This window comes from Hordeum vulgare, chromosome 5H (assembly GCF_904849725.1).
Source record: "Hordeum vulgare subsp. vulgare chromosome 5H, MorexV3_pseudomolecules_assembly, whole genome shotgun sequence".
Taxonomy (NCBI): domain Eukaryota; kingdom Viridiplantae; phylum Streptophyta; class Magnoliopsida; order Poales; family Poaceae; genus Hordeum; species Hordeum vulgare.
This window is the reverse complement of record NC_058522.1, coordinates 531,491,276-531,514,345: the sequence shown is the minus strand read 5'-3', so window position 1 is coordinate 531,514,345 and position 23,070 is coordinate 531,491,276. Positions and strand designations below refer to the sequence as shown.

The 23,070-nt window shown below is 47.7% G+C and overlaps 2 protein-coding genes across 2 annotated transcripts; one reads left to right on the top strand and one right to left on the bottom strand.

Annotated features, from left to right (window-relative positions):
- Positions 1-315: 315 nt before the first annotated feature.
- Positions 316-3,082, top strand: LOC123452355 (subtilisin-like protease SBT1.7). The gene has a single exon (XM_045128996.1). The coding sequence runs from the start codon at positions 501-503 to the stop codon at positions 2,793-2,795; it is 2,295 nt and encodes a 764-aa protein (XP_044984931.1). The 5' UTR covers positions 316-500; the 3' UTR covers positions 2,796-3,082.
- A 3,575-nt stretch (positions 3,083-6,657) lies between these two features.
- Positions 6,658-10,426, bottom strand: LOC123452354 (pentatricopeptide repeat-containing protein At1g77360, mitochondrial). Its single transcript, XM_045128995.1, has 3 exons — positions 8,590-10,426; positions 7,517-7,556; positions 6,658-7,414 (listed from the first exon to the last, which is right to left on the bottom strand). The coding sequence occupies exon 1, from the start codon at positions 10,065-10,067 to the stop codon at positions 8,610-8,612; it is 1,458 nt and encodes a 485-aa protein (XP_044984930.1). The 5' UTR covers positions 10,068-10,426; the 3' UTR covers positions 6,658-7,414; positions 7,517-7,556; positions 8,590-8,609.
- Positions 10,427-23,070: the final 12,644 nt, after the last annotated feature.

Sequence of the window (23,070 nt, the reverse complement as noted above, 5' to 3'; positions counted from 1 at the left end):
ATACTATGCACTATAAAGGTAGCATCATACACTAGTGACATATCCATGATACTACTATATGTTAGGACTAAACTATCACATTCGACGCAAGTTTTAGTATGCTCATGCTATTACCTCTTTTCATCTAATCACATCAAAATTTACCTGGTCGTCCAGTGGTCGAGGCACTAAAAAAAACTCAGGACGACGACTGTTCTTGACCAGTAAGCACTTTCACAGTCTGCAAAGCAGGCATCTTTTCCCTGGAACGGTCATGTGGAGGGACGGTGCTGATGCTAAAACCCAAAGATAAAAGGAGGCCCGGCCATGTGAGGCTCCTTCGTCTCACTCGTCCCTCTCCCTCACTCGTCTCACTCCTCTGAGCTCTGAGCAATCCATCCATCCGTTTCTTGTCTGGTTGCAATCATTTCGCTCCCCTGCTGATTCTATAAAAACGCCGGCACGATCTACCTCGCACTCCCACTCACAAGGTGACACTTCCAGCTCCAGAGCTTCTCACGATGTGGTGCCATGGCAGGAGATCCGCGCTCTTCGCCGTGGCCGTCGCGGCCATCTTGGCGGCGGCGGCGGCGGCGGGGGAGGTCGTGCACGACGGCCGGAGGACGTACATCGTTCACTGCTCGCACGCGGCCATGCCCAGCGAGTTCGCGGCGCACGCCGACTGGTACGCGTCCTCGCTGCAGTCCGTGTCCGGCCGCGCCGCCGCGGTGATCTACACCTACGACACCCTTCTCCACGGCTACTCGGCGCGGCTCACCCGCGCGGAGGCCCGGGCGCTGGAGGCGCAGCCCGGCGTGCTGCTCGTCAACCCGGAGACACGGTACGAGCTGCACACCACCCGCACCCCGGAGTTCCTCGGGCTGGACCGGGCGGAGGCGCTGTTCCCCGAGTCCAACACCGCCAGCGACGTCGTCGTTGGCGTGCTCGACACCGGCGTCTGGCCGGAGAGGGCCAGCTACGACGACGCCGGGTTGGGACCCGTGCCGGCGGGCTGGAAGGGCAAGTGCGAGGGCGGGAGCGACTTCAACTCCTCCGCGTGCAACCGGAAGCTCATCGGCGCCAGGTTCTTCCTGGCGGGCTACGAGGCGTCCAAGGGCCCCGTGGACACGTCCAAGGAGTCGCGCTCGCCCAGGGACAACGACGGCCACGGCACGCACACCTCGAGCACGGCGGCGGGCTCCGCCGTGCACGGCGCTGACCTGCTGGGCTACGCGTCAGGGACGGCCAAGGGCATGGCGCCCCGCGCGCGCGTGGCAACGTACAAGGTGTGCTGGGTCGGCGGCTGCTTCAGCTCCGACATCCTCAAGGGCATGGAGGTCGCCGTCGCCGACGGCGTTGACGTGCTCTCCCTCTCCCTCGGCGGTGGCACGTCTGACTACTACCGCGACAGCATCGCCGTGGGCGCGTACAGCGCCATGGAAAAGGGGATTTTTGTCTCCTGCTCGGCGGGGAATGCCGGACCGGGTGCGGCGTCGCTGACGAACGGCGCGCCTTGGATCACCACCGTGGGCGCGGGGACGCTCGACCGCGACTTCCCCGCCTACGTCACCCTCGGCAACGGTAACAAATACGACGGCGTCTCCCTCTACAGCGGCAAGCAATTGCCCACCACGCCGGTGCCGTTCATCTACGCAGGGAACGCGTCCAACAGCAGCATGGGCGCGCTCTGCATGACAGGCACCCTCATCCCCGCCAAGGTCGCCGGCAAGATCGTCCTCTGCGACCGCGGCACCAACGCCAGGGTCCAGAAGGGGTTCGTCGTCCGAGATGCCGGTGGTGCCGGCATGGTGCTCGCGAACACCGCCGCCAACGGAGAGGAGCTGGTCGCCGACGCGCATATTCTCCCGGGCGCCGGCGTAGGAGAGAAGGCCGGCAACGCCATGAGAACCTACGCGTCGTCGGATCCAAAGCCGACGGCCAACATAGTGTTCGCTGGCACGAAGGTTGGGGTCCAGCCGTCGCCCGTCGTGGCCGCCTTCTCGTCGAGGGGGCCGAACACCGTGACGCCCGGCATCCTTAAGCCGGACCTGATCGCCCCGGGGGTGAACATCCTCGCGGCGTGGTCCGGATCCGTCGGCCCATCGGGGATCGCCGACGACCACCGCCGCACGAGCTTCAACATCATATCGGGCACGTCCATGTCGTGCCCGCACGTGAGCGGGCTGGCGGCGTTCCTCCGCTCGGCGCACCAGGACTGGAGCCCGGCAGCCATCAGGTCGGCGCTGATGACCACGGCGTACGCCGCGTACCCCAACGGCGACGGCCTCCTCGACGTGGCCACCGAAAGCGCCGCCACGCCGCTGGACATGGGAGCCGGGCACGTCGACCCCAGCAAGGCGGTGGACCCGGGGCTGGTGTACGACCTCACCGCCGCCGACTACCTGGACTTCCTCTGCGCCATCGAGTACGAGCCGGCGCAGATCGCCGCGCTGACCAAGCACTCCTCGGACCGGTGCAGCGCCAGCCGCACGTACTCCGTGGCCGCGCTCAACTACCCGTCGTTCTCGGCCACGTTCCCGGCCGCCGGCGGCACGGAGAAGCACACCCGCACTCTGACCAACGTGGGGAAGCCCGGCACGTACAAGGTGACGGCGGCCGCGGCGGCGGGCAGCACGGCGATCAAGGTGTCAGTGGAGCCGTCGACGCTGAGCTTCAGCAAGGTGGGCGAGAAGAAGAGCTACACCGTGAGCTTCTCGGCCGGCGGGAAGCCGTCGGGCACCAACGGGTTCGGCCGGCTCGTCTGGTCCAGCGACCACCACGTGGTGGCCAGCCCGATCCTGGCGACGTGGACCTGACCACCACGCCCGGCGGTAGGTGCTGTACTAATTAGCAATGCCGTCGAGGGGAAGAACGCGGCGGGGCAGCAATGGCGCCGCCGTTCTCGATCGGATGGATGCGTGCGTGTGTGTCGATTTGGCGTGGTGATTTACTGATTTGCCGTCTCATTTTCCTGCTGCCGCTTGCTTGCCAGTGCAGCCTGTGCTAGTAGTGAGTTGTGGCAACGTGTGTGTCAACTGGGCATAGATTTGTTTGGATTTCTAAAGCATGGTGAGTGAAGAAAGCGAGTGATTGATTGATCAAAGTTGGGTGTTAGTCCTAAACACAGACAGATCAATGGAACCGGCGAATCTGTTCGTCGTTTGATCCTCCATGTGGCCTTGGGGGCATTTGAATCCTTTGTTGTTTTAATCACTGGATGCCAAATTCACGCGCCTGTCTGATTTTCTCCTCGACGCCAGGGGATTTGAATAGTAGGATACACTCCGTTTCGCTGACCGCGGTCGGGCATTTCTTTTTGCCTGGCCACGACGCTGGAAGCAGAGTGAGATCTTGTCATCCTGCATTCCCGCTGCGTCATCGTCGCGTGCACTATGATAAATTAAATTATTACACGGCAATTGATGGGAAATCCCCTGCCTTGAGAGCATTTAAGCACACGCACCACCTGCAGCGTGCAGAAGGTGGTACTGTACGAGTACGACGGACGGAAGGATTGGTGGCGCTGCATGTGATCGCCTTCCCGCACCTCATTCATTTCCACGCGTGTCCGTCCGTCGCAGGATGGATCGACGGTGGATTGGATGGATCCTACGTAGTAGATATTTGCCGGTCGAGATCTGTTTTTCCTTGTCCCAAAAGCGTGAGCCCTCCCCCGACCCCGATCGAGTGAGTAATGATCCGCTCGGGTGGTTTCTTGTTGCTGCTACGTGCATTCGTCGCGGTCAGCGTAGACAGCCGCGAGTCGAGAATGGTGTGAGATATGCGTCCGTTCGGTCCATCAATGCTTGCGGTTGCGGTCGAGAGCCGCGGTTTGTGTGTTCATTCTGTGACCCACGAGGATGGAATGCCTGCGGTTCCCGTTCTCCGAGACTTGAACGGCCGATGACCGTGCAAAATCTATACGTACAATAATACTTTTTTCGTCCGGAATTATTTATCATGAACATACACACACAATATATATATATATATATATATATATATATATATATATATATATATATATATATATGTATGTAAAAAGACATGATCAGGATGAAAACAATAAGAGCAGCTTCAACAGCCAATCCAAATTATTCACGCATGTTCGTTTAGATCAAAACGGACAAAAGCATCGACCCAATGACAGAGGCGAACTCATGAAGAGCGGGGCACGAGAAGAGCAACGGAGGCGGGGGCCATCTCGCGTGACGCGTAAAACGGACGGAGCGAGCTGCGGGAGGCGGGAAGCGCTGCTGACGCCGCGAGGAGTAGGAGCGGGGCGAGGCGGCGCGGGAGCTCGTCCAAGGTGTCCGTTCGAATGTTGACGTGAATATGTCCTTGGACGCATCGGCCAACCCGAACGAAAAACCTTACACAAAAGCGCGAACGAACGATCTAAACTGATAAAAATGAAACAAAATCGATGTCCGTTTGGATCGATCATTTGAAGTTGCTCTAACTCCACGATTGAAACAAATCTACTGATAGTTGCACCCCAAGTCTGAACTGTACCGCTCCGAAATTCCAAGCAGGCCGGAAGCAGGCGGCAGTGTGCGGCTGGTGAGGAGCCGGACTAGCCGTTGGAGTACCAGCAGCGCTGAGCTCCTCCCAACGCCCCTGCGTGGAGAGGTGTGTGTGAGAGGTGCGGCGAGCAGACCGACGTACTACTAGTTTACTGCTCGGGACGGGGCATGTCGTCGTGGTGGGGCGGCGGCAAGCGGTGGTCCGCCGAAAACCCGTACTCTCGTCTCGTCTCCTATCACGGCGCGGAATTTAATGCACTCGCCGTTGGCGTCGCCTTGTGCAGGTGCAGGGGAGGCCCCACCCAGCCCAATACGCATGCTCGATGCCCAGCCCACGTCCGCCACCTTGTCCTGGCCAGTGGCAATTGGTTTATGCAGTTGGTTCATGGGCCTGCGTCTGCGTGGCACTGTGGCCTAACCGTATAGCCCATTTATCAAGCAAGGAGCCTCTCCAGTCTCCAGCAACATTTGCAATCGACTACAGCCAATCACACATTCTGCATAGGTATAAATTTCTTTTTGCGCCCAATCAAAGGTATGGCAGCCGCCAGTTCAAAAAGAAAAGGTATGTCAGCCGCCACCCCTTGCCCACTGGGGTCCTCCGCCAGTGAGTTCAACCATTGCTAGTTGCATTATTTATAAGAAGAGTTTGGAGTATATATATACGACGGTTCAAAGAGTTTAGAGTATATACGTCCCCAAAAATTCGTCTGGTTAATCAATTAACTTGTCGATTAATCCCTATTCGTTGGGTCATCGAGTAGATAATTAACTAATAAATCACCCGATTAACCGATTAAATGACTAATTAACTTACCGTTAGCCTATTAATCACCTACTCCCCAGCCAGCCGAGCAGCTACCAGTTAACGATTTCCTTAACAATGTATATGTCGATTCAAAGAGTTTGAAGATTCAAAGAATGAAAGCACTTAACTTCATTCTAATATTTCCACGTGCTGTGGTAGAACTGGCAGCCGTACACCAATATGCCGGCGAATGCAGAACCCAAGATGAATCATCTCTTCCAAATAAATACCCAAAAATTTATAAAAATGCAAATTTGTTGTGTCTCTCTACTTTCTTCGATTATTGCATGTTCCTCCAATGCTTTAGTATGATTTGTTTTTCTTGAGAGGTTTTGGTATGCATTTGATAAGTTAAATAAATACCAAATTTAGTACAATCCATTGGTTCTAAACAACCTTTGGGATCAAAAGTAGTAACTGCAAAATGAAAGCAAATAATCGGTGAAGTAGGTACCTAGATGCAACACCTGTGTGTCCATAGCGTCAAGCCACCATCCCATGGACATTCAGGTTTCATCAGCTCCTACAGAACACCAACCTGCAAAAGATCTGCACCTAAAAAAAAGGTCAAACTAAATGGAATCGCACCGTAAATAGCCATGGAAGTGAACAAAACAACATGAAAGTCACTTCTCAATCGTGTCATTAAGAGCTTTCATTCAGTCAAAGATGTTTTTCCCTTTTTCTGGAACAACGCGCGAGAGCTGCATGACATTTCGTTAAGAGAGAAAAAACAGTACAGAGTAGAGGCCAAAGAGGCCACTCCCAAAACACACCCAGCACACACACAACAGGACTGCAAACGCGCGACATTCCAGGAATTTTAAACGACCACGACCAGGAACCTCCCCAAGAATAAGAGTCCCGGGAGAGCGACCGAAGGAGGAGCTTATGAAGTGCAGACGTTCCAACCAAACGCCACAGACCACTCTCATTAGCCACTGTTTGCAGAACCAGAACCACCTGAACACTTGGGTTTGCCCCTTCAGACACACAATCATTTCGGTGCTTCCAAAGCTCCCAAGCCACTGAAATGATCAGGGAGTTGAGGCCTTCTCACAGAACCTTTGGAACCCTACTGATAGCATTGCCTCACCAAGTAGAAAACCGAGCTGCAGTAGGTTGAGAGGCAATAGCAATCAGGCCCAACCTTTAGAAAATCAGTGTCCAAACCTGCCGAGTAAACACAAATGAGATGAGGGTGTGCTGGATTGTTTCCTCAGCCTGATCACAGAGGGTACAAGCAACTAGATTGGGAAGGCCGTGCTTCGGGGTCAGCTGTCCAACACTGATTGTTTATCTTAAGCTTCATGCACTAGCCAACGCAACGTCTATTCATGAACATAAAGGAGAGAACAACATTTTTTTGGATAAATTCTGAAACCAAGACTTGAACTCAAGACCTTGGACTCTGATACCATGTTAAGTTCCATGCATTAGCCAACGCAACCAAAAGTTCAAATTAATAAAAAAGGCTAGACAATCCATATATACACTTCAACAGTTTACAAGTAACCAAATGAAAAATTGCAGTGCAGGGGAGCCCAACTTTTCCAGATTCGTTTCCAAGGTGCGAACTTGATGGTTCCAATGAAGGAAGCATGATATGAAGACATACTGATGTAGGAACCTGACCGAGTGAAATGCCGCCGCTGCTGATCAGGAACTTTCTGGTGTAAGACCAGATTTTCAACCATGTCCCAGATGTGAATATACTCAACATTTCACTTGTACCGTTAGGCGCCTTTGATGTTTTACCCTTCCTTGGCTGTTCAGGGCTTGAGCAACAGTTCGATGTTTAAAAAACTTGATCAAGTTAGGAGCCAACTCAGTGATTGTTGTGCCTTGCAACCACCGGTGAGACCAGAATTTTCTTGCCTCCCGTTGCCCACAATGGATTCCACCGCTACCCCAAAAAGCGCTTGAGCACTGAGTGGAACTCCGCTCAGGGTCTTGAGGCATCTGTTGTTTACAGCCATAGCCATAGCCATAGCCATTTGGGTTTGCTTGCCACTGTTGGCTTTTTCTTCACCTTTCCACAGGAAACCTCTATGCCTCTTGTCAATGGCTTTATTTTCTTACAACTGGATTTTACCTTTACCTATGAATTATGACACAAGACAACGATATTTTTTAGGCAATCTGAAGAAGACATTTCATCATTGACATATAATTACTACAAGAATATGACAAAAGAGAAAACCTTATCCATCCTGGAGAATTGGACATTTGCCCCCTCAAGCCTGCACAATAGGAAAAAAACTCACAACATCATGTTTCATATCATATTAAGCATAATCAGATCTAATGTAAAATCAATCAACAACATAGTTGTGAAATAAGATGCCTTTTTCTCGTTAGACTTTGCAATCAAGGAACCTTTCACTTTTCTGGAAAACTTAGCGGCATTGCAATATAAAAAATAACAGTAAATGCAGCAAGCAAGTAAATAAACCAACATAAGACGGTACGGAATCAATTATAATAAGAGCACTGTTACATTTTGGGAAAATACACATGACTCAACAGATGGACAGAGTACGACCAAAAAGGAAATCTGTACATGCCCAAAATCTGCTAGCTTCTGATGGTTAACGTGCAATCTAGAAAATGGAGTAATAAAATATTAGTGTATAATATGTAAATAATCTTCTTTGATTATTGCAAGATTAATACAGTTGTACTTGCGGCTCTGCTTTGTTAGAGACTGAACCTGAGGGCAGATCAAACAAAAATGTACAATTTTACGTCGGTGAAAGAAAATCTACATTGAATGATTTTTTTCGTTTTCACAGAGACATTGAAGTGATATCTCTTCAACTAAACTAGCTTTGCAGAATCACTATTGGCGGCTGTCTCCTGCTGCTAAGTAAATAAAAGGAACCAAAGATACAAAATTATTAGCTGCAACGTATTAACAGAAGTGGAACTAATATAAGGAAGATGCTGATAGCACCATATAAAACTGTATCCAGTTTGGTTGATAGCACAACGATGTGGTACCTATGAAGTAACTGTAGTTGGAAATTACAAATTGTATGAACCTACACTATTACCGAGCGATTGACACACAATCTGGATTGTCTCGATACAACTGAGACCAGAAGATGGAAAGTGTTTCGTCCAAACATAGATTAACACCATGGCCTTAATAAAAAGAGAACAATCATGCTCGACAAACAATAACAGAAATCCTACATGCAATAGCAAAAGAAACCATGAAATTGCTATTTCAGATGAGCCATGGGTGGCAGCTGTAGGATTGAGCTGTAGTACCATTGTAACATAATGAGTGGTCAATCAAACAAAGGTTCCTGTATCAGAATCTTCATTTTGTCAACGAGAAATTCAAGCACATCCTTCCTTCCTTCCTTCAGAAGGAGCTGCCTTAGCTTGCCAAATGTTGAACCAGGGGGTCTAATGCCCTTCTCTATCATATCTTCAAGCAGAACACAAGCTTGGCTAACCTCACCCTTGTCACACAGCCCGTTGATTAGCACAGAGAACGTGTGCATGCTCGGCAGAAACTGCTTCAATCTCATATATTTCCATACCTTCAGTGCCATCTCTAACCTGTCATTCTCACAGAACATCTTAATCATCATGGTATATGTATCAGAATCTGGTTGGCAGCGCTTTATCATACGGCGGAAGACCCTGTATGCTTCGTCATCCTTTCCAAGGCTAATCAGCTTGTTAAGGATGATGTTCCAGGTCCTTGAGTTTGGGGTGATTCCATGGCCTTCCATGTCATCCATGACTCTAAATGCGTTGTCAAATTTTTTCACTTTGCAGAAGGCAGTGACAAGCGCATTATAAACCACAACATCTGGCACAATACCATCCTTCTGCATATCCAAGAATGTCGCAACAGCATCCTCGATCCTCATTTCAACGCCATAAGTATGCACGAGCACGCTGTATATGAAAGTTGTTGGTTGGCAGCCCCTGGAGGTCATGTCCTGCACCACAAAGACAGCTTCCTCAACACGGCCTGTCTTGCAGAGGGAATCAACCATGATGCCATATGTGACTATGTCAGGTTGGCAGCCTGCATCCAGCATGTCACTGTAGACCTTTCGCATCTTTGGGAGATTAGGCGCTCTCCCCCAACCCTCCAGCAAGATGCTATAGGTCTTGGCATCAGGGCTGAACCGGCCATTCATCTGTTCAAAGATCTCCTGCGCCTTGCGCACGTTCTTGGACTTACACAGCGCGCAAAGCAGGCTGTTGAAAGCAGCGAGGTTAGGCACCACGCCGTACTTCTCCATGACGTTGAATGTGTAAACAGCTTCATCGACCTTCTGTGCCCGTGCATACTTCCGCATTATGATGCCAAACGTCTCGACATTAACCACACCCTGCCGGCGCATTATGGCAACGACGTCCCACATGAGCTGGTACTGGCGGATCTTGGCGAGGGACGCGACCACCGTGTGGAAGGAGCGGACGGTGTGGGCGCAGCCGCCGCCGCGCCTCTGCTTGCGCGCCCACTCGAAGAACCGATACGCGAGCATGCCAGCGTTGTCGAGGCGCTCGAGGACGCGCTCTGCGACATCCGGGGTGACTCGGAGGTCGCTGTGGTCGAGCTCGATCTCAAGCCCCGAGGCCTGCCGGCAGGAGATGATGAGCTTGCAGAGGCGCTTGGCAGGGTCGAAAGCCTCCACAGCGGCATCGCTGCCGCCTACCCCGCTGCTAAGCATTCTAACAAACACCTTGCGTGCCTCCAGGCTGGTGAGACGGAATCGGCCCATGCCGCTATCGCCGCTTCCACACGCTGACACTGGTGTGGTGGAGCTCGCGCAGAAGCCCCGTACTCCAGTGCCTCACTGAGGCCTTGCTCCGTGTGGCGGCAACTCGGCGGGGCGTCGGTCCTTTGCCGCGATTACCACATCGAAAGTATCAACTCCAGCTGTAGCCGCGCGCATCCGCCTCCACCTGAAATTCTGCCTCCCGCTCACAACCGGAACCCTCTCAAGTATCAACCTCCCACGAGTGCCTCGTCCACAGGAGGCCGGAGGCCGTCGGAATCAAACGCCGTCGATATATTCACGGAGAGAAAATGGTCTGTGGAAGAGAGGAACAGGATATGTTTCGCACCACTTTAGTTGGCAAGCCGTTTGTTTTGGGCTTGAGCAGGCCGAGTGAACCTGTTGGGTGTTTGTGCGTTCTCAGTCTACTCAAGCCCAAAAAATTTGTCTAAAAAAGCCCCAAAAATGATACAGACAGAATATTTCTGAAACAGTTTCTGAAATATGCCTCCTTTCCTTTTTTTTATTTAAAAAAGAGGATGACCCCCGGCCTCTGCATCTGAAAGATGCATGCAGTCATTTTATTAATTATTTACAAAGATCTTACGAAGCAATACATCAATATATCTGAAGCGGCCTTCTTGGCAATATGTGTCGCTACTCCTATTCAATGATGAAGGGATGCAAAAGGTGTGAGCCACATACCCAGACCTCTCACCTAGCCTAACATCTAAAATCGGAGGCCCCGACCGAGCCACATACCGGACCAGGGGCATAAACCGGTCCAACACACCCTCATAGGTCGTCGCCGCCGCTTTTCATCAATCCATCTTCAGAAGAGTTACTGACGCATCGACCTTGGAAGGCCTGCCGTCGATGCCCCCACGGCGCCAGACAACGCCTCCTCCCTACGCGCGCTCATCATCACGCATCCGTCGCCGAGACTTTGCTGCGCCTCGCCACCGAGACTCCACGACGTCGATGTGTCACAAGGAACGCCGCTCCATCGTAGATGCCGACCAATGATCCCTCGAGCCCGTGTGTACCTCCATGAATGACGCCCCCAAGAGGAAAACGACACCAGAGCGTCGCCGTCATCCGATCTACCGATCTAGGGTTTCCCTCGGAGGTAGCAAAGAGTGGCCTTGAACTTCTCCTCGACGATGCCTTCAGGAAGGGAACGACGTAGACAACGCCGCCATCGCCGGCTTTGGCAGTAGCCGAAAGCAAGCTTTTATCCAGATCTGTTCGAAGAACCCATCTCTCCTGCACGGGCCACCACATCCTACGACGTCCCCCGGGAGCGGGATCCCAAGATCCGCCGCCATCGGCAACGCCACAAGGACCCACCACCTGACCGTCATCCCTGACGAAGGGGATGGCGCCACCACCTTGTTCAGATCCAGCATCATCCGAGGAGGAGAACCGATCTGGGGTTGTGAATCCCAGATCCGCCGGCAGCCCCCGCAGCGTCGCCAGGATCTCATCGGGCCCCGCCGGAGCGTGCCAACTCCGCCTCCATGTCGTACGTCCAGGGACGCCGTCGCGTCTCAGCCGGAGGATCCCCTCGTGAAGAAGGGAGGAAGGCCCGTCGTCCGCCGTCCGCCGGGCAAGCTTCGCTCGCCGGCCTCCTCCGACGGCGGCGGGGAAGCAGGGGAGGAGGGAGGTCGAGGGCGGCGGCGGCTAGGGCGCCCGAGTCGCCCCCTGGAGGCTCCTTTCCTCCTTTCCTCTGTTTCACTTTAATAACCAGAACTAGTTTGTTTGTCTAAAAAATAGTACTAAAATCAAAACTAGTGTGAGTGAGTACCGTTAAAAAGACCTAGTGCGAGTTAGTGAGACTAGAGGGTGGAGATCTCGACACACAACACATATTTCCATTTTGATGCTGGGTTGACCATGCCAACCAATAAAATGAACTAAAGACAATATCTTATTCTCTTGAAAGTTACAGCTAGGAATGCCTTCCTCATGGCTTCCTGTGTTTCAAACATATACTCTCCATGTCCTAAAATAGCTATCTTAATTTTTTATTAGTGTTAGTACAAAGTTATACTAAACTTAAGACATTTATTTTAGAACGAAGAGAGTAATATTTAAAAGTTGCACAATGCATTAAAAAAGGATGTCAGTTGTGTCTGATTATCTAGCTTGATTACAGACAGTTCTGTTTGATTTGACCAAGAAATTGGTGGAAGCACTGCTTGTTCCTCCCTAGCTCCCCTCGATATACAATTTGCTTGACCTTCCCAATTATAAATAAACACAATTTTAAAACGCACTCAAGATAGTACGAAAACAATCTACTACCGGGGAAAGACGTGTAAGTATATTATGCATTTTAGAGCAACTCTAACGCAACGACCTAAATCGCACGTTCGCGTTCGTTTGGACCAGTGCGGACAAAAGTAAAGACCCAATGCGCTGATCCAAATCTAAAAAGTGTCCGTTTTGCGTTCACGTGGACCCATTTCTAGCGCAAATTTGGGTCACATTTGAGTCGCAGGCGGACAGAAAGCGGACATTTTCTGTGTCGACATCGTTCGTCCGTGTCCGGACCCACTTGTCATCCATCCACCCACCCACCTCTTTTTATTTATTTAACTCGCTCGCCCACCCTCATCCACCTCTCTCCTATTAATTTACAATCGCAGTGCTGCCATCCAATTGCCTCCCGTTGGATGCATTGACTGGCCCATTTTAAAAAACAGATACGGACAGGCAGGCGTCTGACTCAAACAAACAAAAGCGCTGTCAGAGTGGGTCGCTGCATTGGAGTTGTCCTTATATCCTGTAATCGCATGTATATTCTACATCTTGCCTGTAAGGTGGATTTTGTCCCTTAAAATATCTCACATCTACATGTCGGCCTTAAAATAAGATCAGAGAGAAGATGAGACCATATGGACCTTGAAGAGAAAGCAACATATTATTTGGTGAAGGCAAAAAAAAATGGTAGTTTTTTTTATTCCTCCTCCTATTTTGAAACAACACATAAAGTTTGCGTGAAACTGAAATGTGAGGTGAACTGCCAATGGCCAATCAGACCAAATCAAGTTCTACAGGGCTGTCATTGCACATATTACACAATGGCAGATCAAATCGTAGCCCCAGATTCCTAAATTCAAAATAGTTTTTCCTTAAAAAAGGTAAAAAAAAACTTGTGTCTAAATAGCCCATGCATTGATAGAAATAAGAGTTAGTACAAGACCTAAGAAGGGTAACACCCAACGATTATAACACCACACCTATAGTCGACACCGTTGGCATCGGAAGCAAAGCCGCCATACCCCTCGCACCCATCATCACCCATTGACCGGCATTTGCCTTGATGGTGTCAAGTAGGGGAACTAAGTTGAGTTGAACATTGTTGAATATGATTGCATGGCAAATCCAGTCAAATGCTCCATGCCACCAACATAAATTATAGCTAAGGATGTACCCGTCTAGGTTGAGGAGTGGACGGAATCTCAACTCAACCGCCATTAGTCCAAGAAGCACTCCCCCGCTACAAGGGGGAATATCGTCGACGAGATCTAGAAGGGCACTTCGTGCCGCACTGTGTGCGAAAAGGCACATCTAGTGAGAAGGTGGGCCGTCGCCTCCTTGTGACTGGTTGCATAGAGTGTAACTAGGTGCATTCAAAAGGCCCTGACGTGCAAGCCGCTCGGCGGTCCATCAATTATCCTAGTAAGACAACCACACGAAGAAATTAACCCCGGCGTGGTAGGTATTTCGTTTTAGCTTCTAAGAGAAACTATAATAGAATCACCAAATCCTCTAAAACCTATGGTACAATAATATATGCCACTCTCGCCACCCTCCTAGATAAATTAATTACATAATCCTCTCCTCCTCGCCCATTTAGGTGAAGTGACATGCAATCACGTTCACACATTACCACTAAATAATTAGACCAAAACATAATATCAAAACATCAAACTTTATGGAACTTCACATGGTTACCAACAACGAGAATTCTCACCGGTCCTAAAAAATGCACTAGATTACTCATGAGACATCATAATGAACATGATCGATGGGAGTAATAGTATGAATAACAATACGAACATATAAAACTTTCCCCCAATAATTATTCTAGCATCAAGTACTAACCAACATAAGTAAGTGATTACAACAAATGATCTATAGCAATTATTCTAGCATCAAGTACCAATCAACATAAGTAAGTGATTACAACAAATGATCTATAGCAATTATTCATAGATTGGAACGAAGATGGACAGGGGGTTGGTGTTGTTGATGGGGATGATGATGATCCTGCACGATGCCTTGAGTGTTGGTGATGGTGATGACTTTCAGTTCCCCCCATCGGAGGAGATGGATAGTCGACAGAATCAGTCCTCCAGGAGAGAAGGGTGCTCTCTGATACGTCTCCATCGTATCAACTTTTTAAAACTCTTTTGCCCTTGTTTTGGACTCTAATTTGCACGATTTGAATGAAACTAACCTGGACTGACGCTGTTTTCAGCAGAATTGTCTTGGTGTTATTTTTGTGCAGAAATTAAAGTTCTCCAAACGTCCTGAAAATTTACGGGGAGCAGTTTTGGAAAATATGAAAAATATCTGCGCGAAGTTCCATTTGAGGGGGTGGGCCAGTGGGCCACAAGCCCTGGCTCCGCCACCAGGGCGGTGGGCAGGCTTGTGGGGCCCACACGGCTCTACCGCCCCCAACCTCAGGTCTATAAGTTCACTTTCGTCCCAGAAAAAATAAAAAGAGAAGTTTTCGTTGCGTTTGCGATACAGAGGCGCCGCCACCACCTGTTCTTCATCTGGAGGGCAGATCTGGAGTCCGTCTTGGGCTCCGGAGAGGGGAAATCGTCGCCATCGTCATCATCAACCTTCTTCCCTCTCCAATTCCATGAAGCTCTTCGTCGTTCGTGAGTAGTCTATTCGTAGGCTCGCTGGGCGGTGATGAGTAGGATGAGATCTATCATGTAATCGAGTTAGTTTTGATGGGGATTGATCCCTAGTATCCACTATGTTCTGAGATTGATGTTGCTACTACTTTGCCATGCTTAATGCTTGTCACTAGGGCCCGAGTGCCATGATTTCAGATATGAAATTATTATGTTGTCACAAATATATGTGTGTTTTAGATCCGATCTTGCAAGTTGTAGTTACCTACTATGTGTTATGATCCGGCAACCCGGGAGTGACAATAATCGGAACCACTCCCGGTGATGACCATAGTTTGAGGTGTTCATGTGTTCACCAAGTGCTAATGCGTTGGTCCGGTTCTTTATTAAAAGGAGAACCTTAATATCCTGTAGTTTCCTTTTGGACCCCGCTGCCACGGGAGGGATGGACAATAGATGTCATGCAAGTTATTTTCCCTAAGCACGTATGACGACACATGGAATGCATGCCTACATCACATTGACGAACGGGAGCTAGCCACATATCTCTCCGTGTTATAACTGTTGCATGATGAATATCATCCAAACAAATCACCGACCCATTGCCTACGAGTTTGTCCTACTGTTGCTGTTACTTGTTTTGCTCTGCTGCTGTTACTACTGTTGCTGCTGCTGTTACTTGTCTTGCTCTGCTGCTATTGTTGCTACTAATGTCGCTTGCTACTGTTGCTACTTGCTACTGCTGTCACTACTTCTGTTCCTTGCCAGTGCTTTTACTCGTTACACTGCTGCTACCTGCTACAATCTTGATCGCTGGTCGTTAACGGGAACCGACAATTTTCGTCAACGAGGCAGCTTGGCGCCATTGATACAATCGTTAGAAATAGTCTGCCGTGTCAACAGATCGTTTCTGACACCGTTGTTATCATACTACTTTGCTGTTACTACTTTGCTTGTAGATACTAATCTTTCAGCTGCGGTTGAATCAGACAAATTCAGCTGCTAATACTCGAGAGTATTCTCTCACCTCCTGTCTGGCGTACCAACAAATTTGGGTCGAATACTCTACCCTCGAAAACTGTTGCGAACCTACGCGCTGGTGGGCCGTCAACAACATTCTTCTAGTTTCATTACCGGGGAGTGCTAGCAGCATTCTTCTGGTGCCGTTGCAGGGGAAGGTTTGTTGTCACAGAATCAGCATTCGTCTAGCTATTGCCAGAGAGTGTCAGTCAGCATTTTTCTGGCGCCGTTGCCGGGGAGGTATTGCTATATTCTCTGAGTCACTTGGGATTTATATTTGCTAATCACTATGAAGAATCTGAAGGATCCGAAGACAAAAGTCTTGCCCTCAACTATGAGGGGAGGTAAGGAATTGCCATCTAGCTCTGCAATTGATTGACCTTCAGTTATGAGTAAGTTTGCGACATCACCTCGTGCTAGAAATCTTGATATGTCGCCTGTGCTTGATGATGCTACTGCTAGATATGCTATGCTTGATACTATGCCTGATGATACTATGCCTGATACTGCTAGAGATGCTATGCTTGATATTATGCCTGATGATACTATGCTTGATACTATGTTTGATACTGCTAGAGATGCTATTTTGCCTGATGATGCTAGAGATGCTATTTTGCTTGATGATGCTATGCTTGATACTGGTAGAGATACTACTTTGCCTGATGTTCCACTAGGGGTGTTCCTTGATGCTCATATTGCTAGAGTCACTGCCAATGCTCGTGATGCTTCTGAAACTACCGATACTATTGAGATAGAACCTGCTTTTGCTCCTGCTAGATCTAGCTCTCCTAGATATGAATTGCTTGATATACCTGAGGGTTACGTTATGGAGGGAGAGATAGCTGAGGATTTTCTTGCGTGTAAGGATGCCTATGACGCTGAGAAATTACTTCTCAAGTGGAAGGAAAAATCTCGGGAAGCTAAGATGAAATACGACCAGAAGTTTGCCACTTCACCTATCTTTATCACCGATAAGGATTATGAATTCTCTATCGACCCTGAGATAATCTCTCTAGTCGAATCTGACCCTTTTCACGGTTATGAGTCTGAGACGGTCGTAACCCATCTTGCCAAACTACACGATATAGCCACCCTTTTCACTAATGAGGAGAAGATCCGCCACTACTACATGCTTAAGCTGTTTCCTTTCTCTCTAAAGGATGATGCTAAAGCCTGGTTCACCTCTCTTGCTCCTGGATGTGTGAGTAGTCCCCAGGAGATGGTCTATTACTTCTGTGAGAAATATTTCCCTGCCCATAAGAAGCAAGCTGCCTTGCAGGAAATATACAACTTTGCTCAACTCCAAGAAGAGAGTCTTCCACAAGCTTGGGGGAGGCTCGTCCAGCTACAAAATGCTTTGCCTGATCACCCTCTTAAGAAGAACGAGATACTTGATATCCTCTATAACGGACTTACCGATGCCTCTAGAGACCACCTAGATAGTTGTGCCGGTTGTGTCTTTAGGGAACGAACTGTAGAACAAGCTGAGACTCTACTGAATAACATCCTGATCAACGATAATGCATGGACTATTCCCAAACCACCTCCTAAGCCAACTCCTAAGAAAAGAGGTATTCTATTCCTCAGTCCCGAAGATATGCAAGAAGCCAAGAAATCCATGCAAGAGAAAGGCATTAGATCTGAAGATGTCAAAAATCTACCACCTATCGAAGAGATCCATGGTCTCGATAACCCGATACAGGTAGTGGAAGTGAATTCTCTGCGTAGGTTTGATGAGAGTGATATTCCTTTTGATAAAACTGCTAGCCTATGCTTTGATGAATTTGACAACTTTGTTACCAAACAACAGAGTTTCAATGATTACGTTAGCAGACATTTGGAACAAAGTACTCGTATGCTTAGCCATTTAAGTGCTTGTGTAGACAGAAATGTCAATGATCTGAAGCTTCTGAGTAAACATGCCTCTATGATTACTACTCAGGTAGAACAAGTACTTAAAACTCAGAATGACCTGCTCAATGAATTAAATGACAACTCTGCCAGAGTCATTACTAGAGGAGGCAAAATGACCCAGGAACCTTTGTATCCTGAAGGTCATCCTAAGAGAATTGATCAAGATTCTCAAGGAATCAATGCTGATACACCCAGTCATTCTAAGGAGAAGAAGAAGGATGATAGAAACCTACATGCCAGTTCACCAAATACTGTCACACCGGAAGAACCTAATGATATTTTTGCGTCTGATGCAGAAACACAATCTGGTGATGAACATGAACCTGGTGACAATATGGACAGTGATGTTCATAATAATGCTCAACCTAGCAATGATGAGGGTGTGGAGATTGAACCTATGGTTAATCCTGATAACCCACAACCTAAGAAATACGATAAGAATGACTTCACTGCTAGGAAGCATGGTAAAGAAAGAGAGCCATGGGTTCAGAGACCTATGCCCTTTCCTCCTAAGCCATCCAAGCAAAAGGATGATGAGGATTTTGAGCGCTTCGTTGAGATGATAAGACCCATCTTTCTGCAGATGTGGTTAACTGATATGCTCAAAATGTCTCCGTATGCCAAGTACATGAAAGATATCGTGACTAATAAACGAAAGATACCAGATCTTGAGATCTCCACCATGCTTGCCAATTACACTTTTAAAGGTGGAACTCCTAAGAAACTTGGTGATCCCGGAGTGCCCACTATACCTTGCTCCATTAAAGGAAACTACGTAAGAACTGCCTTATGTGACCTTGGAGCCGGTGTTAGTGTTATGTCGCTCTCTCTTTATCGTAGACTTGAGTTGGATAAGTTGACACCCACTGAAATTTCTCTGCAGATGGCCGACAAATCAACTGCTTTCCCTATCGGCACTTGCGAGGATATACCTGTTGTGGTTGCTAATACCACCATCTTAACAGACTTTGTTATCTTGGATATTCCCAAGGACGATGCCATGGCTGTCATCCTCGGAAGACCATTTTTAAACACTGTAGGGGCTGTTATAGATTGCAACAAAGGCAATGTCACTTTCCATGTCAACGGTAATGAGCACACAGTGCACTTTCCGAAGAAACGATATCAAGTACATTGCATTAATGCTATCGAAAAGACTTCATCGATTCTTATTGGGAGCTTTGAATGCCCTATTCCTCGTGTCAAGATGAAGTATGATTTGCTTGTTGGGGAGATACATATCCCCATTGAGGTGACTTAGTGGCTATTAGAAAATTCTCCGTTCTCTCTTGCGATTCGAGAAGGTTTTGTCATAAAGACTTGATCAATCCCATTGACGGATTTCTTTCGATGACCATGAAACGGATGAATCAAAGAGTCACATACCTCTGTTTTGAGCTTTCATTTTCTTTTGCTTAGAAGAAAAATGATAGAATTAGTTTAGTCTTTCCTATTTTCTGTTTTAGCGTCCCAGAGAAATATACCTCAAAAATAAAAGTTCTCCGATGGTCCTAAAAATTTAGTATGATTTTTTCTAGAATTTTTGAAAATTACTGGGCCTGAGAGCTGGCCTGGGGGCCAGACCAGTGGGCCACAAGCCCTGCCACCGCCACCTACCCCCTGGTGGCGGAGTGCAAGCTTGTGGGGCCCACAGGGACCCCCTCCACTCATTCCAGCTCCCAGCCTCTTCTTCCACCTCCAGAAAAAATTATTTCGCAGCTCAAACCCGTGTTCTTGCTCATTTGGCTGTGATTTTCGATCTCCTTGCTAAAAGCACCATTCTCCGAACTGTTTTCGGGAAATTACTCCTTGGTAAGTGACTCCTCCATTGGTCCAATTAGTTTTTGCTCTAGTGCTTTATCCTTCGCGTATTCTTGCTACCTTGGTGACCCTCTTCTTGAGCTAGAAATGTTGATTTTAGCTGGTCCCAAGTAGTTTTAGCGCGTGATACGGTCTCTAGGCACTAGTAGGATTAGTTTCTACAAGTTGGGTTGATCCTTGTTCACTTTTCTTTCGAAGTCTCTAAAAAAATTTCAGAATTTTTCAGAGCTAGAAAAAGGAAAAGATGAGGAGGTTCTTGAGAGGCTCTTCAAGCCGTAACCCCAAGGATGATGAGAAGAACCACCCCAAGTACGTAGTCCCTCGAGTCACAGAAGTTCGAGCGTGTGAGTGGCCAAGTGATGAATTTGTGCGCGCCGCCGGACTTTATGAAGACTTTTATTACTTGGTGGAGAACGCAGGTCTTACTGCGTTCGTTGAAGATAAGTGCTCACAATACCTCCTCCTCACCAATATTTTTGTTCAAAGCTTCAACTTTTACCTGAGGAAGAATCCTCCCATGGTTGAGTTCATGATATACGATGTCCCCCAGTGCATGACGCTGCAGGATTTTTATATTGTATGCAAATTACCTTATGTTGGGGATATCCGTGACCCTTGTCCACGGGACTTGGAAGATTTCATTGGTTCTATTGCTGTTGGAGAGGAGAGAGGAGTGTCTCGCGCTAGAATTGCTAGCATACGTTTTCCTGTGCTTCGGTACTTCTCATTATTTGTGGGAAAATGTTTGATTGGCCGTGGGGAGGCTGAATCACTTAGTTCTCCAGACCTTGCGGTTTTGCGCGAAGGCCTTTATAGCGATAAGACTTATAGTTTGGGCGCTATAGTAGCTCAACGGTTGAACCTGAACCATTCCAAGGGTGTCGTCTATGGAGGTATCTATGCTACCCGTCTTGCCAGACACTTTGAGATACCCATTAGACTGGGAGAGGAAGGAGAGATGCTTCTCCCTGAGAAATATCTGGATTATGACAGCATGGTTCGCCATGATTTTCTGGATAGGGATGCTAGTAGACGGATGATTTATAACCTGGTATTTAGTCAGGGTACTCGAGAGACTATTACTTTGCCTGCTCCTTCTTTGTTCGATCTTCATGTAGGCAGGTACACTATTATGCCCGCGGACATCTACGCATATTGGGGCTTGGCCCAACCACAGGCACCCGTGCCCGAGCCGCCAGTCGAGTACCAGACGCCAGTTTATCAATGGGAGCCAGAGGAGCTCACACAGCAGTGGCATCCACAGTCTGCTCCGGAGTATCCTGGAGTTGGTTATTTCCCACCTTGGGAGTAGACCAAGCTAGGCCAAAAGCCTAAGCTTGGGGGAGTACGTGTTCTCACCGACTTTACATTCATGCTTATGCTTTCACTTTGTTAGTCGGTGTTTACACTTTGCCACTGTATTATCCATGCTAGTTTATTTTCGTTTTCTTGTTTTCTTGTTTTGTGTCCTTTTGAGAAAACCCAAAAAGATTTTTCTTTCTTATTTTGCTTGTTGGGAGCTTTCCCGTGTAAATAGTTTTCTTTTTCTTTGTGTCAAGGTAGAAGATATTGGTTACAATGTTTATTGGTTCTTACATGCTTACCTGTTTAGCTTTCAAAGAGCCATATTACTTTGTCTTCTCCTTTGTGTTTGCCTCAAGATTCTGCTTAGTCCAATGCGCTTATTATTGTTCACATCGTTCGATCGTGCAAATGAAAGGCAACAATGATGATATATGATGAAGTGACCGAGACTGAAAAGTTGGTATGAACTCTATCTATTTTGTTTTTGTAAATATGACTAGCTTGTCGACCCAGATTTAGCTTTGTTGTGAGAGAACCATGTTTGCAATGACAACTTAGAGATCATAGTTTCTGATGCCATGCTTATTTAGCTGAGAGCTTATAATGGTTTGTCTTGAATGCCAACATAAATTTTGAGATGACTATGATGTAGTATGATAGGATGGTATTCTCCTTTCAATGTTTCAAGTGGCTTGACTTGGCGCATGTTCATGCATGTAGTTGAAACAAAATCAACATAGCCTCTATGATGTTCGTGTTCATGGTGATTTATATCCTGTTCATGCTTGCATTTAATGTTAGTCAAACTCATTGCATCTTGATGACTGTTGTTGCTCTCTAGTTGGTTGCTTCCCAGTCTTTTGCTAGCCTTCACTTGTACTAAGCGGAATACTGCTTGTGCATCCACTTCCATAAACCCAAAAGTTTTTCCATGAGAGTCCACCATACCTACCTATTTGCGGTATCTACCTGCCGTTCCAAGTAAATTTGCATGTGCCAGTCTCTAAACCTTCAAGAAATAATCTGTTTTGCATGCCCGAACCGCTCATGTGGTGACAGGGGGCTATTGGTATCTTCCATGCTAGGAGTGTTATCCTCGACATGTGTTTATTCATTGTCATTCATGAGAAAGGGGCCGGTAATTGGAATGCCCAGTTCCATGCTTAAATCGAAAACATAACTGTAAAACAAGACTCCCCCCGGATTGATGTTAGTATGGACGGTACCCGAGGATTCGACTAGTTGTGGAGTGTGATTGATTGGTGGTGGGGGAGTTAAAACTTTACTTTTCTGTTTGGGAACCGCCTATAGCATGAGTAGCATGGAAGATATTGAGAACTCTTGGTCATTGCGTTGACAATGAAAGCATGCCACCCAAAATTATTATCTCTGTTTTCAAAGCTTGAGCTCTGGCACCTCTGCAAATCAATGCTTCCCTCTGCGAAGGGCCTGTCTATTTATTTTCCTGTCGAGTCATCCTCCTCTTATACAAGCACCAATTAGAGAGCACCTCTGTCATTTTTATGCTTTGCTTTTGATTGATATTGAGTATGACTATGTCTGGATCTTCGTTGCCATGAATTACAATGTTTAGTCAGCCCTTGATCTTTGAAAGTGCTCTGCATTTATGTTTTGCAGTCTTAGAAAGAGCTAGCGAGATACCACCTATTCATATTGCTTCATACTTGTTTTGATTGAAGTGTTGGTATTTGAAACTCATTATTATTTGCTCGTTAGCTGATTATGCCATTGATATTAGTTTACCGTGAGACCTTTGTGTCATTTGCTTATGTGGTTAACTTGTGATCTTGCTGAAATTCTGGTTATGAGTTAGACATAGTTGCAACAACAAAATCAAACAGAGCTTGTCAACGTTTTTCTTTCTCTCTCAGTTTGTCAACTGAGTTGCTTGAGGACAAGCAAGGTTTTAAGCTTGGGGGAGTTGATACGTCTCCATCGTATCTACTTTTCCAAACTCTTTTGCCCTTGTTTTGGACTCTAATTTGCATGATTTGAATGGAACTAACCTGGACTGACGCTGTTTTCAACAGAATTGCCTTGGTGTTATT